The 17,094-nt window shown below is 44.1% G+C and overlaps 3 protein-coding genes across 5 annotated transcripts; 2 read left to right on the top strand and 1 right to left on the bottom strand.

Annotated features, from left to right (window-relative positions):
* Positions 1 to 851: 851 nt before the first annotated feature.
* rgra (retinal G protein coupled receptor a) lies at positions 852 to 5,116 on the bottom strand. Its single transcript, XM_003964019.3, has 7 exons — positions 4,717 to 5,116; positions 4,312 to 4,468; positions 3,555 to 3,676; positions 3,068 to 3,221; positions 2,867 to 2,984; positions 1,094 to 1,207; positions 852 to 1,018 (listed from the first exon to the last, which is right to left on the bottom strand). The coding sequence occupies exons 1-7, from the start codon at positions 4,793 to 4,795 to the stop codon at positions 875 to 877; spliced, it is 888 nt and encodes a 295-aa protein (XP_003964068.1). The 5' UTR covers positions 4,796 to 5,116; the 3' UTR covers positions 852 to 874.
* Positions 5,117 to 7,639: 2,523 nt separating this feature from the next.
* lrit1a (leucine-rich repeat, immunoglobulin-like and transmembrane domains 1a) lies at positions 7,640 to 11,884 on the top strand. 2 transcript variants are annotated; one of them, XM_003964018.2, is made up of 4 exons: positions 7,640 to 7,931; positions 8,308 to 8,768; positions 9,506 to 9,811; positions 9,920 to 11,884. In XM_003964018.2, exons 1-4 carry the CDS (start codon positions 7,810 to 7,812, stop codon positions 10,978 to 10,980), a joined length of 1,950 nt encoding a protein of 649 aa, XP_003964067.1. In that variant the 5' UTR covers positions 7,640 to 7,809; the 3' UTR covers positions 10,981 to 11,884. The 2 variants fall into 2 exon arrangements, with proteins under 2 accessions (XP_003964067.1, XP_029691113.1); XM_029835253.1 differs by lacking the exon at positions 7,640 to 7,931 and adding an exon at positions 8,074 to 8,182.
* Positions 11,885 to 12,326: 442 nt separating this feature from the next.
* Positions 12,327 to 15,536, top strand: lrit2 (leucine-rich repeat, immunoglobulin-like and transmembrane domains 2). Of its 2 annotated transcripts, XM_029835337.1 has the most exons (3): positions 12,327 to 12,426; positions 12,639 to 13,429; positions 14,116 to 15,536. In XM_029835337.1, exons 2-3 carry the CDS (start codon positions 12,652 to 12,654, stop codon positions 14,937 to 14,939), a joined length of 1,602 nt encoding a protein of 533 aa, XP_029691197.1. In that variant the 5' UTR covers positions 12,327 to 12,426; positions 12,639 to 12,651; the 3' UTR covers positions 14,940 to 15,536. The 2 variants fall into 2 exon arrangements, with proteins under 2 accessions (XP_029691197.1, XP_029691196.1); XM_029835336.1 differs by lacking the exon at positions 12,327 to 12,426 and having other exon boundaries at positions 12,528 to 13,429.
* Positions 15,537 to 17,094: the final 1,558 nt, after the last annotated feature.

Below are 17,094 nucleotides of genomic sequence, written 5' to 3'. Positions count from 1 at the left end.
TTTCACACAGGATAACACCAAACCTATCAGAAAATGTCATCACAACGCCTGAACATCTGGACTGCAGATGTTCATCACTGACTAATCTTAAAGGATTTTGCAGGCGTTTAAAGTTAAGCTATTTATGCATTTACACGGGGAGGCTAAAGGGTGTGAAGGGACCCCCGGGTGCTCTCTCTCTCTCTTTCATTCATAACATCTGAAAACCTTTCTATGTAAATCTTCACTAAACTATAGAACACAACAGTTCTGATCAGCTGATCACATTCCTAACGTCTCTGATCCAATCACGAGTCAAAATGATCGTGTGCAAGTCTTTTGGGTTTCATTTAACAGAGCAGACAGTTGCTATTAGAGCTAAGAGGAGTAATAATAATAATAATAAAACACTTTAGATGTCTGTGTTGTTGCAAATTAACGTTGGAGCAGAGTGGTTTTGGCTGTTGATCTTTTAGGTTTTTGAGGGAGAAATTATTATCAGAGCCTTACAAGTAATAAGAGCAGAGGTCATAAAATACACACGCATGCCAGATCCGCAAGGTTTGACTCCAATCTCGCTACAAGTTTCTTTGTTTGCAGCCTTAAACCTTCAGAAAGTCACAGTCTAAGATCAAAGATCTACATTTGTGTAGGTGTGTAATAATCTGAGGAACGCTCAAAGCAACTGGGTCAAGCAACTGAACTGATTTTCTTCTTCTGTGGTTGCTGCTTTGGGTAACACGAGTTTGTTGTGTTCCTTTGTCATTAAGTTCACACACACACACACACACACACACACACACACACACACACACACTTGGGCACAAACACAGAGGGTCTAAATTAGTTGTGAGAAAACAGGACAGTGAAGGTGTGTTGTCATGGCATGCTCAGTTTATTTGGACTTGTTCTCGATCTGAGGTGCTTCGATCTTCTCCCCGGTCAGGAACTGCCAGATGCCCCCTCTGTAGTTCTCATTCCCCAAAGCATACAGGAAGACGTTGATGGTGGGGCAGGTCTTGGCCAGGATGGGAGCCATCTGCAGAGGAGACGGCAGCGTGAGTTCAAACGCGCCACTCGAACTTTAACAGTGAAGATGCTTGATGGTTCTCACCATTCTGAGCTTTGGAGAGACCAAGTTGGCGTTCTCCACAGCGGCGTAAAAGGCCAGAATTCCGTAGGGCCCCCAGCACAACAGCATGGCTTTCAGAGGGGTGCTGGGATTGAACTACAGAATGAAGGGGTTGAATGGAGGGATGAGGGGAAGAAAAGCAGAGAGTGAGGAACCAGTGATCGAATGCTGAAGTGAAGGCGACTTCTACCATGTTTTTTTTTTAATTCCCAGAGGAATGTCACAAGCCTGGGATCAAGTCCCCGGGAGAAAATCGGCCCCTGTGCTCAAGCTCAGCTACAATACAGAATCAGCAGGTTAAGAGGGCGTTTACTGTAATCCCGACTTCAAATGTGACATTATTCTGTGTCACAACTCATGCACACAAAGCCACATTTAACCACTCGGGTTTGTATGGTTAAAGAAAGCAGATCAGAAGCCCTCCACCTACGTTCTATCATTTGGTTTGGCTCAACAATCTGAGTTATTTCAGCTGCTTCATTTGGGATCACTCGAAACATTGCAGCAGACTTTTAATTTTAACATTTTGTGTGATATAAAAACAATTGGCAGAAGACACCAGACGGCATGCCTGGGAATGATTTCTAACAACTGTTTCTATTCACAGATTGTGTTTAGCCACATTTCAATAGTCTGCCGGATGCTGACATTAGCATTTCTGCCTTGCAAATGGGTTTGAGTAACCGAATTCACCCTGCAGAGGAGAAATTCAATTCTAAAACTGAAGGAAAAAGAAGATTCAATCTCAGGAGTTGACTCAGTCGGCCCTTGTCAGAATGAGCTGTGACACGGCTCTCACCTACGTAACAAGTTAAATGGACACCTTTTTTCACAACTAAATTCTTTGTGCTAATATATCAGCTCCTAAATCAACCTCAACTATATATTTTTAAAAACAGCACTCTTCTCTCACTTTTAATTGTGTCTTATGAAAGAAAACATGCAACCACGTCCTAAACGACACACCTCCAGCCAGTCTTGCACTCAGCGTGACCCTGTAAGTGTTTGATGAATTGATGTAATGTGACTCAGACAGATGCCTCCAACATTAGCACAGCTACTGTTTATGGCTGAGGTTCGAGCTAGCGTGCAGACACTGTCTGCACAGATGACTGATGGGATGTTTTCGCCTCAGGGTGATTCCCGCTCATGGCCACAGTCAATGTTTACAGCTCAGCACCGATGCTACGTTACTCACGCAAAGAATTGAAAATGTGACCCAAAAACCGAGCCATTTACACAGCAGCGTCACACACACTCTATCCATTTTTTTTGCTGAATAAGCGCTTGGCTTTTATGGCAGCCATCTCACGCTGGACCCATGATGGGGGGCAGCTGCTGTTTCTGATGAAATGAGACGGTTCTGTGATGGCCAGCTGCTCAGCTGCAGATTGAAAGTGCCATAAAAGCCCCTCTGGCTACGTCTGATGGCTGTGAGCAACAGTCTTAAGCAACATACAATGAGGTCACCTGACTCAACCCCCGAGGGCCGACGCACTCCAACGTGCTGACACTAACCATCACCGGGCACCAGTTACTCCTCAGTCCCAGTTGAATTGACTAGTCTTGCCCCTGTAGCAATGACCTATATCTGCCCACCCCCCCACTTGGATTGATTTATTACTCTGCATAGGAACAACTCGCTGCATTTATACTATTTCTTCCACCAGATGGGTGGATTTCTTATAATCATCAGGTGCTTTCATTTGTTTGCATGATGCTGCATCAATATATAGATATTAGTATTTCACTCACCCTGGGGTTTCCAGTCTTCTTAAACTTCTCAGCGATGGACTGATATGATGACATGACAACGAACACTTGGATGACCATGTTGAAGATGGCCATGGGGATCAAGTAGGAGACGTAGTTCCTGTGGAGAAGGAAAAACACATGCAGCAAAGGGTCAGATTAGATTATTACAACCGTGTTTCTCTGAGCATGTGGGAGCCAAACCTGTCTCCCTTGCTGTAGTCCAGGGTGCAGCAGGTCCTGAGGGGCTCGTAGTCATACTCGCCCCAGCCAATGAGAGGCATGGCAGACCAGAAGGCGCAGAACAGCCAGATGAAGACAGCCAGAGTGATGGCGGAGCTCCACTGCAGCTTGGTCCCTGACAATAACAAGGCCATCGCATTGCATCAAAAGGTCGCATGGTTATTACACACTTCCGAGAATTAAACAGTGAATTACTTTAATGCATTCTATAAGCTGAAGCATGTATGTGAGCACTTGAAGCTTTGTGTCACTTATTACACTTCTATAATGTAATTACATGGCCATGAAAATATAATGTGTAGCAAATGAATAGATTTGAGGGCTGCGATCACCTGACCTCTTCACCACATCAGCTGACACCAAAACCAAAGAGTGTGTGTGATTGTGTGATTGTGTGTGCGTGGTGGGGAGTCCACTGCGGGTCTGACAGTATCAGGTGTTCACTTACTGGTGCAGTACTGGTGGTATCTGTCCCAGGCGATGGCAGCTACAAAGTGGATGCTGGCGAGAGCCGTCACAAAGCCCTGGAAGCCGTGAGTCTGGCATCCATCAGAGCCGTAGGGCCAGTACCTGGAGACGAGAGCGGGGGCTGTTATGGGCTAACTGTGTTTATGAGCCAGGAACCAGGACATGGTTTAAGAAATAAAATCAATTAAAAAAAGAAACATGTTTAACTTAGTAAGAAAAATAGTACAAAACGCAGGGAACAGCTAAATACCCTAAAAACCTCATTCGGTGCACCTTTATTGATCTTTTTCTTGTCTCTCTGAGCAGACTGACCCTGAAATGATCAATACTGATGATTAATGACCTCGTTTTCAGACTTAATATTGCATCAGGACCCCCTGTCTCATCACAAGTGGCGCAAACACATCATTTAAAAGCGCAGTTATACAGAAGTCGCCAATAAAAACCTAATTCTGTGCTTCAGTATTTCCACCTAAAGCTTATCTAGCGTCATGTTTACAGATGCCACGCATCCCTGCGGGAACAGCGTCTGTCATCTCCCGCACATCTCAGCGCAGAGGAGGCTGTGTGGGTCGCTCCCCTCGCCCCCTCACCGGTTATAGGTCGCGACTGTTATTATTCACCCGACGACGCCAAACAGATCCGTCGAGCTTTTGTTCGTTCATCACAAGCGACGGCTCAAACACAATCACATCACGGCGTTCATTACGAAACGGGTCGGTTACATCATCGCTCACCTCAGGAAGCTGGAGAAAGCGGCGATGGTGGCGTTCATGGAGATGCCCATGTCAGCCAACGCTAAGCTGAACACCAGGAAATTGCTGGGGGTCCTCAGTTCCCTCACCTTGAGGAAGGCGACGACTGTCACCGCATTCAGAAAAAAACCCAGCAGACCTTGAGGGGGGAGAAAGACATTTGTGAATGGAAATGCGCTGGTATGCAGAAGTCGGCGCACACGCACTCACAATGAATCGGGCATCGAACTCGGTTTTATTCCCCGAATATGCAAAGTTGGGTGTTTTCTGTTTCGAAGTTGGGGTATTTCCCACCGTGGCATTGCTGCAGATGACCTGGTGTCAGCGGGTGCAGCCCTCGCAGATTCAGTTTGGCTCAATTCCATCAGAGGAAACTAGAACACTCACCCTCCACCAGCAGACAAGATCCCAGAGAGAACACGTCGAAGTCGGAGAAGCCCTCCGGTAAAGGGTACGACGAAACCATCCTGGAGCCGATTCAACTTAACGCGCAGCTGTCACAGACTTTTCACCCCGCCGATCCTTCACGACTGTGCCTCGGTGATGGACGGAAGGAGTCCGCTTTTAAAGGGGTATTTCACGTGAAAACCGTGCACTTTATTATGTAAATCTGGCCGTTCTCTGCTGTCCCAATCCGCGCTGGAATGCCTTAATGAACATAACCACACAAACCCAAGCCTTAATGCGCATTTGTCCAGGGCAACGGCAAAGCCCTCAATTAGTTAAACAAGAAGCCTTTGTGTCTGTGCGCCCTGGCGGCGGCCACTGAGGTGGAGGAGCAGCGACGCGCAGCTCTGCCGCTTTAAGAGGACACAACAGGTGTCTACGGACGCTCAGCTTCCAGCCAAAGGACGATAAAAGCTCAGAAACTAGGACTAATGTAACCTAATTTTTCAGACACTGTTTTTCCGTTGTCAAATTCTCCTTTAAAATTAGGAATTTGATGTCTTTAATGCACGACTGAGAGGAAGCCGTGGCATTTTTACAGATACTGACCTTAAAGAATTTGAGTTCTGTGATTTCAATCTGGCGTCTAACATGGTAAATAAGTAGTGTAATGTCAGATTCCTAGTGCAGATTTATTTTTTATTAGATTTGGTGTGAGCCTATAGGGGGGATTGCATTGCAGGTCATGGTCATGTTCTTTATTCTGTGACGGTTTTGTCATGTTGGACTTGCAACAGCTTTTCATACCAGTGGGGACACAAATCTGACATTGTGCGACCTTAATCTCTTCAAGTAAATTAACTCTATTATCCAGGAAAAGAGGTGAGAACTTTTCAGATGTTAATGCCTGAACGCTCGGGGTTCTGGAAAACATTTGAAGTGCGGATCAGATTAAATCTAATAAGATACCGAACCACCCTTTACTAATAAATCTTCATGCTCTTTGTTTTGAACAAACATATTTAAATTATGAAGACTGTGTGAACTTTTGAAATAAAAAGTGGTGAATATGTTGAAGCTTCCCTTTTATGATCTTTCTCTAATGAGCTGAGAACACTTGAATGAATTTATGTTTTAAATTCAACAAGATTGATGGATCAGTTTATTCAGTTATATTCAGTTAATTTTCTGCCAACTAAGAATGACATTGCAACAATTTCCTATTCAGGTTCATATAAGGAGGCTTTTAATGCTTCACTAAATAAGATTAGCTCAATATGGAATGTTTAAGGTTTTCAGCATAGGGTTTGATTGCTCAACATGTTTAGCACCACAGAGCTCCACGTTTCTGGAGGACCTGTGACACGTTTTTAATACCATGAGGTAAAGAATGTGTCCAAACACAAGCAAAGGGGATTAACATAATTAATTAAGGTGGTCAATGACTTTATTTTGCACAGTTCATAGAGAATATTCAATAATAAGACACTAAACACAAGGCTGTGTGTCTCAATGTTGAAACTGATCTCTACACCGTCATGCTGATTATCTGAAATGATTTAATCTAACGAGGGATTTCACCAACATTTACAGTGTTTATAGTAAATACACACAGTTCAGGTCCCTGTAAATGATCTGATGCATGTGTCCAGGAAGACTGTCTGATCAATGTCCCTGCTAACAATCATCACCAACATGGTGTAATTGAAGAGAAAGAACAAGAAAAGAACACTCCTAAAACTCTTAAACTATGTAATTGAGAAGCCTAAAACAAGTCAGTCACTGTGAAAACATAAAAATTTAAAGTGAGGGAGTCCACTAAGATGCCTCTGAGTTATAATAACATACTCAGTGTACCACAACTTTCCTCAGAGACCAAAAGAATGTAAAAAAAAATAATACTCAGAGCTCAACTGGAATAGATGATTTCAGTCTACTACAGATATTTGACTATCAAACTCATTTATCAAAATGTATAAGTCTATGTCTGATAAAAGCCTGATTTAGAATGGTATTAAAATGTACACATTTAGTAACATATTGGCATTTACTTAGAATGAATGCTCAGCATTCTTTTGTCAAAATCTATTTTTTCCATTGTTGTCTATACAAAATGTTGACACAGGCCAATACACCTATAGGTCAGATAGATGATTGCTGCAATATTGTGCAAAACAAGCCAGGTACGACCCTGCTGCAGTCCAACTGCAGCCAAATGTAACACTGAACTCTGTGTGCAACAGCAAATGAGCAGGTAGTGTTGTAGTTCAGCAGTGCAGTGTGGGACTCTGTCCAAATAGATTACAGAAGTGAAATCAATAAGCTCTTTCATTCAAACTGAGTAAACATACATTCCTTACAACTGGGGGCCTGACCTTTTAGTTGGCAAAGATAGGAAATACTATTACTATGATGTTGTTTAAGACTTTACACGTGCATGTTAATAAAATCGGATCCAAGCGAGATAAATAATGAGAGTAATAATGAGAGTAAAATGATGTCTGCAATCGTATTAAAACCTTTGGGAGACACTGTGTCATCACAGTTTATGTTTGTTCTATTGTGATGATGAATATAAAAAGGCTTCTATTAATTTATTAAGAATCAATAGCGCATTAATAAAATGTGAACAGAGCATCTGTTCAGTTTCCACAACTCAAGGTAGAAGCTATAGGCTATCGGGCCACCTTGTGGTAAAATTGAGCTGTGCGCGCACAGATTAACAGTCACGGCAGGGCTCAAATGAACAAGCTACATTTGAGGGAGAAAAACCATCCAAACAGCACAGTGGATTATGACCATTTCGGAAGTGTTTTTCTGTGGTAATAAATGGGGACGTCTCTGCGCAGCCTATCGGATTCCGGGATGCAATGCGCATCCAGATGAAAAGAACGCCAGTCCTTTCACTAATCCTTGTCTATCCTTTTTTATCTGGGGACTCATAGCAGTGCGATCACTATGGGACAGCGAAGTGGTGGGAGAAAGCCATGCGGATGATATTAATGTAAATGAAAGACAGGGTGTCTTTTTGTATTTAGTGTGCGCAAACCGGGCGCATGTAGGCAGGCTGCGTATGCGTAAAAGTTGGCCAAAATGTTCCTTTTCCTGTTCCTGGGGCTCTATGTGGCCACAGGTAAACTTGTCACTTCCGTGAGTTCCTGCCCGTCACAGTGCAGCTGTTTCTACCACAACCTGAGTGATGGATCAAAGGCCAGGTAAGAATTCCGAACAAATAAATCCATTTTCTTTAAAGAGTCCAGGAAACGTTTCTACACCGACGGATATTTTTAGAGGACAGAAGCAGTCAGAGGTAAACATGTGTACTGAAGATCATTTATGGAGTGCATCTCGGTCCAATTTTATTTAATGCAGGATTATCTCCCAAAGGCACTTTCAACTTTGAGTCTATGCGTTTTATGCGATTTTTATGGATTGATTTATTTCAGAGTTTTCAATTTGGTCGAATGTATGTATAATCTCACACGTATTTAGATTCATGCATTCACCCTTTTCAAATATTTCTAAGTATTAAACTGCAAAAACAGGAAAATAATATTTCCCTTAACAATACACTCACACCGTCTCTTTCAGGAGTGTTATTTGCAACGATCCTGAGATCTCCGTTGTGCCTGTCGGGTTCCCTGCTGATACGTCCAAACTGCGGATTGAGAAGACAGCCATCCAGCGGATACCAAGTGAAGCCTTCAACTACCTCTCTAGTCTGGAATTCCTGTGGATGTCTTTCAACACGTTGTCCGCCTTGAACCCGGACAGCTTCCGAGGCTTGTTCAACCTCGAAGAACTTCGTCTGGACGGGAATGCCCTCACGGCCTTTCCTTGGGAATCCCTCATGGATATGCCCAGTCTCAGACTTCTCGATTTGCACAACAACCAGCTCACGGTGCTGCCGGCGGAGGCCACCACGTACATCAGGAACCTCACCTACCTGGATCTGTCCAGCAACAGTCTCCTGACCCTGCCAGCAGAGGTGCTCTCCACCTGGCTGGCGGCAAAGCCAGTGCAGGGACCAGAGAGCACGAAGATGATTCTTGGTAAGAAGTGCGCTGTGATGGCCGACTGTAACTTAACAAGCGAGTTTGTACGTTTTGTATCTCCAGATAAGTTTGTAAATGACTTTTGTGAAAAGGAACAACAAAGAACACCTCTTTAAGTTGTTAAACTTCTGTATGAAGTTGCTGAGGGTTAAATTTTAATTGAACTTGGATTTAACATGGCCTATATTTAATCTATCATTTTATTATATTATGAGTAGATACTATAAGCAGATATTGTTTATGAATGTATTTGCAAGTATAATGCATCAATATGTAATTATTGTAATTTGTTATGTTTTGTGAATTTGTGTTTCTAAGGAAGTGGTAAAATCTAACCCTGAAATCTCCCATTAGCATTTTAAAATGTGATTATTCTCTAAAGTAAACTCAGCATTTAGTTCTAGTCTCACTGTTCACTTCCCATGCCTGAACCTATAGACAGACACACCATAATCTGCACTTTTAATTGCTCTGCTTGTACCTTTAAAGTGGACCGTTTTGGTTTTTTTGCGCTGGCCACACATACTTGCAAAATCTAACCTTGACCACTGGACCACCGGCACCACCACCATCATCATGTCACGGTCATGCTGTAGTTTATGAATTAAAATTTAATCCTCTTATGGGATTAATATTATTCTAACATTCACACTGGCCATCTGCAGGCTTGTCTTTCCATTTGCAAACAGCTGGAATGCTCCTTTTCCCCGTGGCTTCACTTATTTGTCCTTCAGGTCTCCATGACAACCCTTGGGTGTGTGACTGCCGACTTTACGACCTGGTCCAGTTCCAGAAGTTTCCCACTCTTTCGGTGGCGTTCATCGACACGCGGCTAAGGTGTTCAGCTCCTGAGAGCGTTTCCGGGGTCTTGTTCAGCGACACGGAGCTACGTCGATGTCAACTCCCGCGTATCCACACAGCTGTGGCACGAGTCCGGAGCGCTGTCGGAAACAACGTGCTCCTTCGCTGTGGGACCATTGGGGTTCCCATCCCAGATCTCACGTGGCGCAGGGCAGATGGCCAAGCTGTTAATGGGACGGGTGAGTCTTTGTGCATTACCTTTCGTACTGTTTTTGGAAGTTCAGTAGTTTTACTGTCTGTTTTTATTCAATGTTTAAATAAGACTCCCCCGATTTTTGCACCTACAGTCCAACAGGAAACCTCAAAAGATGGAATCACCTGGTCCATCCTGAGTGTTCCAGGGGTGTCCTTTCGTGATTCAGGGAAATACATCTGCAAAGCCAGTAACTATGCTGGGAACGCTGAAGCCGTCATTGCTCTCATCATCTCTAACTTGCCAAAACCAGAAGGGAACCAAACCAGCAATGACAAGAAGGCCAAAGTCAAGAAACCCAATCAGTTGGGCAAAGCTGCCTACCAGGAGAAACTGGTTGCCAGATATGTTGCTGCAAAATCAAGCCCCTCGTCAAGGCCTGGCCTGGATCCAGGCCTTCTGACTGAGCCCAGCCCCGATGCAGCCAGTTACAGCCTGGCTGTCAGGGCCACACCTACAGCCGCCACCGCCTCAAATCCCGAGGCTCTGTTGGACCTGGAGAAGACTAACCTGAGCAACCTCGCGGCCAATGCCTCATCACTGCAGCAGGACCCAGACAGAGTGGTCCGCTCGGTAAAAGTGGTGGGCGACACAGACAACACAATTTCTCTTAACTGGAGAGCTCCCAAGGCCAAAAACACAACCGCTTTTAGCGTGCTGTACGCTGTGTTCGGAGAGAGGGACATGAGGAAGATCAATGTCGGGGCTGGACAGAACCGAGTCACTATCGAAGGCCTGGTACCCAGGACCAAGTACATTGCATGTGTGTGTGTGAGAGGGCTGATTCCCAAGAAGGAACAGTGTGTCATTTTCTCCACTGATGAAGCAGCCAGTGCTACCGGCACCCAGAGGCTGATCAACGTTATCGTGATCACAGTGGCCTGCATCATCGCGGTCCCACTCACAGTCATCGTGTGCTGCGGGGCGCTCAAGAGACGCATTAAGAAATATTGGGGAAAGAAATCCAAGGACATCCAAGATTCATATGTGACCTTTGAAACACTGTCACCAGGCACAAAGGCTAAAGGACTCGAGGGTGATTATTTAAACAGACTAAACCCAGAAGAGTCCAACAGGCTACTGTCGGCCCGCTCCAGCCTGGACTCTGAGGCCACAGCTAAGATAGAGGGACAGCCTAATGAGTACTTCTGCTGACATCATGCTCCAGCTCCGGCTCCGGCTCCTGCTCCACACCATCTCCCGCAAGCCCACCCGCAACCACACTCCAGTTTCAAGCCCAATACCTACCCGCATCCCCATCGCCCTCGCCAGCCCCATATGCAGCCCCAAACCCACGTCCACTCACATCCAAATCCCCAGCGCTGCCCTTCCACTCGCACCCGGCAGCAGCCTAATGCCAGCACCCCTCCCACACTCTCCCACACACACTCACCATGGGATTCCCCCCCACCCGTTCCTCCTCGCTGGATCTTGCCACCAACTCCACCTCCACAAAAAGCCAACTTTTATCAACGAACTTTAGCACGTTGCACTATAATGGAAATATCAGTTTAGAGAACATTTTAATTCACATATTGTTTCCCAGACGTTTATAGATTCTATCATGTAATTCTCATTTATCAATACGTATATAAGTAGACAAAAGTCAAACATGCTGATCCTTTAATGTCTAAAATAAAGGGTTTTTTTTTCTAACTCAAAGGAAAAATCAACTGATCACACTCCATTGTTCATAAAATATATCAATGTGCTTGATTTGTATATACCGTATTGGATGATGCACACACACACACGCACATCTCAGTCTGTGCCTCTGTGTACATCTGTGACATGTCTTTTGGAGGAGTTACATGCTCAGGCACTGTTCAGCACGCTGGTGAGAGGAGACAAAGCTGGAGCTGGAGAGAAGTACAGGAAAAAAGACTGTGGAATATTGTAAATAGGGTGGAAGTAATGCAAAAAGGAAATTTTAAATAAAAAAAAACTTCATTGCATTGACGCACATATCGAAATATCTCCATGTACCTGTTTTGTGCCACTTAGAGGCACCATTACCCCATTAAATGTAGATCTATTTATTCCAATGATATTTCAAAATAGCTCAATAAACTTTTATATGCAAATCCTCTTGGTGGTGTCCTGTGTTATTATCTCATTAACTTTTAAATCAGAATTTTCCATTTTTGACCTAGGTCTGCCTCACTGCTTATTGCATTATTAATCAGGAGAAATGCCAGTGATTTTAGATTGTTAAATGTTAATTAATGGGATTAGTTTAACCCCTTTATAAATAAATAGTTACCATTATTAAAGTATTAAATCTTTTTTTAAATCAGCACGTGATGATTAAAAATGCTTATTTTCTTTTAGATGTAGGTTATTATTTTGTCTGTTTGGCCTACTGACATGGACCGGCAGGTGTTAATCAAGAATTAGGCGCCGGTGCCACGTCAGGGATTAAGTCTAATAGGCTTCTCTTGTCTGAAGCACTCTCCTTATCTTGAGCACGAATGTAGCCTCATTTTTTCTGCGGACTATGGACAAGATTTGTTGCTTGCTGGCTATAATTTTGTTCAATCTTATTGAAGCTGATTCTCACTGTTTGCGTGGATGCACATGTGTAGAAGACCGTCATGGAAGGTAAAAGCTGATTTTAAGCAGATCAAGCGAGTAAGAGACAGCCTTTAAAACAGTCAGTTGATGATTCATTATATATACATCACACTAATTGGAGGGAGAGTCGTAGAAAAAATGCTTAACTAGAGTTTCTATATAAATTATGATGCTTAAAAATTGTTATTGATGAATGAAACTAGCTATTTCTTTCATTCAAACTCTTTACTCAATCATAGGTCGCTCACGTGTATGGAAGAAAATGCCTTTGGAGCCATACCGCAAAACCTTCCACACGATTTGACTAAAATACGCATTGAAAAGTCGCGCTTTACCGAAATCCCCAGAGGCGCATTCTCAGAAATTCCCTTCTTGGAAAACTTGTGGCTAAATTTCAACGACATCACGCTGATAAACTCAAGGGGTCTGGAAGGTCTGGCAAATTTAACCGAGCTCCGTCTGCAGGGGAACAAGCTGCGTTCAGTACCATGGACAGCGTTCGAGGACGCCCCGGCCCTCAAGATTCTGGACCTGAAGCACAATCAGCTGGATGTCCTGCCGGAACATGCGTTAAAGTTTCTGCCAGGTCTGACCTATTTGGATCTATCTTTCAATCGGCTCACGGTTGTATCGAAAGAGGTCTTCCTAAACTGGCCCCTCTACCAAAGACTGCAGAGGCAGGAGGAGAGAGATGTGAGCCAACTTGGGCCGAACATCGTCTTGGCGCTGCACGACAACGCCTGGCTCTGCGACTGCCGCCTGAGGGGCTTCGTGGAGTTCGTCAGGACCTTAACTCCCCCGATCATACTGATGAACTCCTACTTGACCTGCTCAGGGCCGGACTTTAGGATGGGCAAGTTCTTCCACGAGGTAGAGCTGCAGTCGTGCATGAAGCCCGATGTCACCGCTCTGACGGCCAACATCAGCCTGCCGCTGGGCGTGAACGCTACGCTGCGCTGCGTCGCCAAGGCCAGGCCCAATCCCACAGTGTGGTGGACATATGGTCTGAAGATAATCAGAGGATTTCACGGTGAGTGTGTGATGTACTCAGCGCATCTTTCCACACGTCCAGGCTGCGGCGATATCTTGGATAAATTAGATACTTAAACACATTTTAATCGCAGACCGTCATGACCCTATCGCAACATCAGGAAGGTTAAGTCTCCACATAATCACTGATGATTCTCCATCAGAGTTGATTAAGAGTGTTGGAGATTACAGCCTACTCTAGACTACCTAATAATTAAATAAGCGTCCCCATTAGACACAAGCGAAGTGTTACGACTTCATGATCACACAGCAACCAGTGATCTAAAACTAATTAACATTTGACATATTAGGTAACATTTTAGACATCAGTTATTTAAAGATTTCTTTGTGATTAACAATTAAACAGGCATGTCTATTTTTGTAATGTTAAATATTAATTGGTCGTTAGCAAACGCCCTGTGAAGTACTCCAGCAAGTCAGCTCTTATAAATATTATACTCTTCTTAATCATCTGTGGTCCGTTCTGCATGAACAACTTTTCTGCAAAAGGATATCTCCATGACTCACAAGAATAACATCTTAACTTTACATTTACACTGATTTTGATGAACATTCTCAAGAAAACACACATTTCCATGTAATAAAAGGGAAGAAGAAGACGCTAAATACAAAGTTTTCCAGTCAGGCTTCACCCCCTCTCTCTCTTTCTCTCCCGCTTGTCACCAGAATATCAAGAGAGAGTGGACGAGGACACCATCAGATCTCTTCTGTTCATCCCGTCCATCCACCCAGCAGATCGTGGCGTCTACACCTGCACTGCTCTTAACTTCATTGGGAACTCCTCTGCCAGCATCCACCTGGAAGTACACTCTCCCGGGGGCTCCCAGTCATCACGCCTCCCTGGTATTGCCGCTCTCCCCTCTTCTGCTGGTGACGAGAACGTCTACATCGACATCCGCATTGCCAAGCAGATGATTCGAGGCATCGCCATTGAATGGTACGCAACCTTGGACCACCCAGCTGAGACTTGGTTCACTGTCCACTTTGGCTACGCTAATGCCGATAAGAGAGAACTGATCTACATCGGCCCTGGGATCAACTCCTACTCCGTCTCCGATCTGATGCCTGCTACCAAATATGAAATCTGTGTAACTCTTAAAAACAAGCCACCGCGTCCGGAGCAGTGCATTATATTTGTAACAGGAAGTGACGTAACTGAGATGGAGCAGAGGGAGAAGCTCATTCATATCGTGGTGATAGTCTTGGCCATGGTGTTGGCTGTGCCGATTGGTATGTACGCCTGTACCACCGATATCAAGTTTGCGTGCCTCGAGGGCATCATGCAGGTCTGGAAAAACCGACGGAGGGAAAACGCCTCACCGGCGATGGAGCAGGAGAGACAAGGCACCTTCGACAGCCTGCAGGCTGCCAGCGATGAAGGTCTCGTTGCTAAAGAGTCCAGTGAGGACAGGAAGGTGAGGAGGAGGTCGGAGGACAAACTGCACAAAGGCAGAGCTGACCAGAGCAGACTCACGGCTGAACTGTACTGAGATATCCCAAACAAGAGTAGATCCACTAGCTGATGCTGTGCTTGTGAAATCCTCATTCAGAAGAATGGTGGGATTGTCTGCCTTGGTTTAAATCTCATCCCTGATAAACCTGGTTTCGTAATCTTTCAGATTAAGATCATGGTGTCAATATCAGATTAATATCTCAAAGACCATATTTTCTCTGTACTAGTCAGGGGGGAAAAATGATCAAAAAAATGATTGACCAGTGTCACGTTTGAGTGCATTTGCATGTATTGCATTATAGTTTTGCTGTATTTGGGATTGACAACACACAGACATGTCAAATGTCTTGATTTGGATTTTTAAATAAGCTTTATAAGATGCTGCATAAACCACCAAAACTGAAGAACCCCCCCCCCCCACCAGAAAAGAACCACTTTAATTCCATAGTTAGATAAACACTTTGTTTACACTTTTGTTTCATAATGTTATGTGATTACAGTTTATTGCTAAATGTTGGCTAAAGGACGGTCAGCCAAACCAAACAGCTGCTATCCCAGCTTTTACTTCACCAGGCATCAATCCTCGACAGACAGAACAGTTCTGTCCCCTTCTAAAGATTCTGTGACACTACAGTGCATCTGTGGGGAAATAAAGCACGAAAATCTGCAGAATGTGGACCTTCATTAACGTATATTTAATCCTCTCTCCTTTACGTCACAGCTCCTTGTCTTTTGTGAAAAAAAAACCCGAAGTAAATCATGCACGTCACACATGATCCGCACGGCCTGGCTCAGACAGATGGCATATGGGATGCGGCTCGGCCAATGGCATTGTTCACTTGACATAATACCCAAACACTGACATCCTCCGTAGCGTCCCTTCCTGTCGTCACTTTACGATCATCCCCATCTGTGTGTGTTGTCCCCTGTGATCCTGTTGCCATTGACAAAAGATCACGACTGATATTATCCGCTTTTACTTTTGGTCATAATCCATAGTAACCGTGCACACTTTAGATCCATAGAAACTGTGCCATGTTAGATGCAGTAGATGTCATTTATCCGTGCACAGCATGTTTGACCCAGGCGGCTGTCTATAGTGCCGCTCCTTTATTGGGTTCAGAGGACGTCCTACGTGTCAAACACACACCAAGGATTTTCAACCTTGTGTTCAGCTTTCTTTCATTCTTAAGCATCAATGCTCTTTGCAACTTTTAACTCAGTAATCCTCTATCAAATAGCCCAGTAATCCCCGCTGCCTCTTAACGTGGCGAAATGCATGATCATTTGGGCTGCTCCTCATATTCCCTCATTTCATCTCAAAGCATTAGCCTTGTGCAGTGCCGAAAAGTTTGGGTATTTATGTGTGTGACGACGAGTTTGACCTTTGAGCACAGGAGTTTTATCTGCGTCACGACACAACACAAATAATCCCCAGTTTCTTCTCGGCCCCGTCTGCATCATCATAGCCATGTAAAATGTGCAGACAAACATCTTATCAGTTCAAGCTCGATCACAGCAGCTGCAATTTTGGTTGCTAGCCAAAAAAGCAATATTGCACAGGGATGAAAAAGTTGGACCTTGGATTAGAGGGTGTAATCTGCAAAAATCATGTAAATTTGAAATAACGTGCATGTTTTCTCATGACATGGACACAAATAAGCAGTGAGCGGTTCAATCTAAAGTGCTCACAGCGATAATGGAGCAAATGCCCTTATATGGAGTTATTACAAACATAGTGGGGACATTCTCAGACATTTTCTCTTAGTTTATGTTCATGATGCTATATTCTCGAACAAAGTAAAAACCAAAATTTACACATTTTGGAAATGAACGAAAAGAGAACATTGCAACCTAGCAGTGCCTTCAGTAACATCACACTGCCCTACATATGTTATAGATGTAAACTCCAAGTTTCTAAAATCTCCGAGAGGTCAAACTGCTTCTCTGCCGTCTCCAAAAGGGGGCAGTAGAGTATGTAGGAAGGCTCATTAAGGAGGCGTTGGTCTTAAGTTAATTGCAACAAGGCTTTGTCTCTATTCAAAGAGTCATTAAGATGCCAAAGATCTGGAGATTGCCCTGGTTTCGGTGTGTAATCCTGGACGGTTGTAGCTGGTTTCCACCAGATGGGAGCTGGGAGCCTAGCACACACATCTGAAGAATCAACACTGCCAAAAAGCGTAAATCATGTT

This window comes from Takifugu rubripes, chromosome 4, assembly GCF_901000725.2.
Source record: "Takifugu rubripes chromosome 4, fTakRub1.2, whole genome shotgun sequence".
In the NCBI taxonomy this organism is placed as follows: Eukaryota; Metazoa; Chordata; class Actinopteri; order Tetraodontiformes; family Tetraodontidae; genus Takifugu; species Takifugu rubripes.
This window is presented reverse-complemented; position numbering and strand designations above follow the sequence as displayed.

Excerpts from the sequence above, each read along its gene's own strand:
- rgra (XM_003964019.3), bottom strand. The coding sequence starts at position 4,795 with ATGGTTTCGTCGTACCCTTTACCGGAGGGCTTCTCCGACTTCGACGTG. Across the intron at positions 3,222-3,554 it reads ATACCACCAGTACTGCACCA|GGACCAAGCTGCAGTGGAGC; the intron begins GTAAGTGAACAC and ends TGTTATTGTCAG. Across the intron at positions 1,019-1,093 it reads TCTCTCCAAAGCTCAGAATG|ATGGCTCCCATCCTGGCCAA; the intron begins GTGAGAACCATC and ends TCTCCTCTGCAG.
- lrit1a (XM_003964018.2), top strand. The coding sequence starts at position 7,810 with ATGTTCCTTTTCCTGTTCCTGGGGCTCTATGTGGCCACAGGTAAACTT. Across the intron at positions 7,932-8,307 it reads AGTGATGGATCAAAGGCCAG|GAGTGTTATTTGCAACGATC; the intron begins GTAAGAATTCCG and ends CGTCTCTTTCAG. Across the intron at positions 8,769-9,505 it reads GAGCACGAAGATGATTCTTG|GTCTCCATGACAACCCTTGG; the intron begins GTAAGAAGTGCG and ends TTTGTCCTTCAG.
- lrit2 (XM_029835336.1), top strand. The coding sequence starts at position 12,589 with ATGAATGAAACTAGCTATTTCTTTCATTCAAACTCTTTACTCAATCAT. Across the intron at positions 13,430-14,115 it reads GATAATCAGAGGATTTCACG|AATATCAAGAGAGAGTGGAC; the intron begins GTGAGTGTGTGA and ends GCTTGTCACCAG.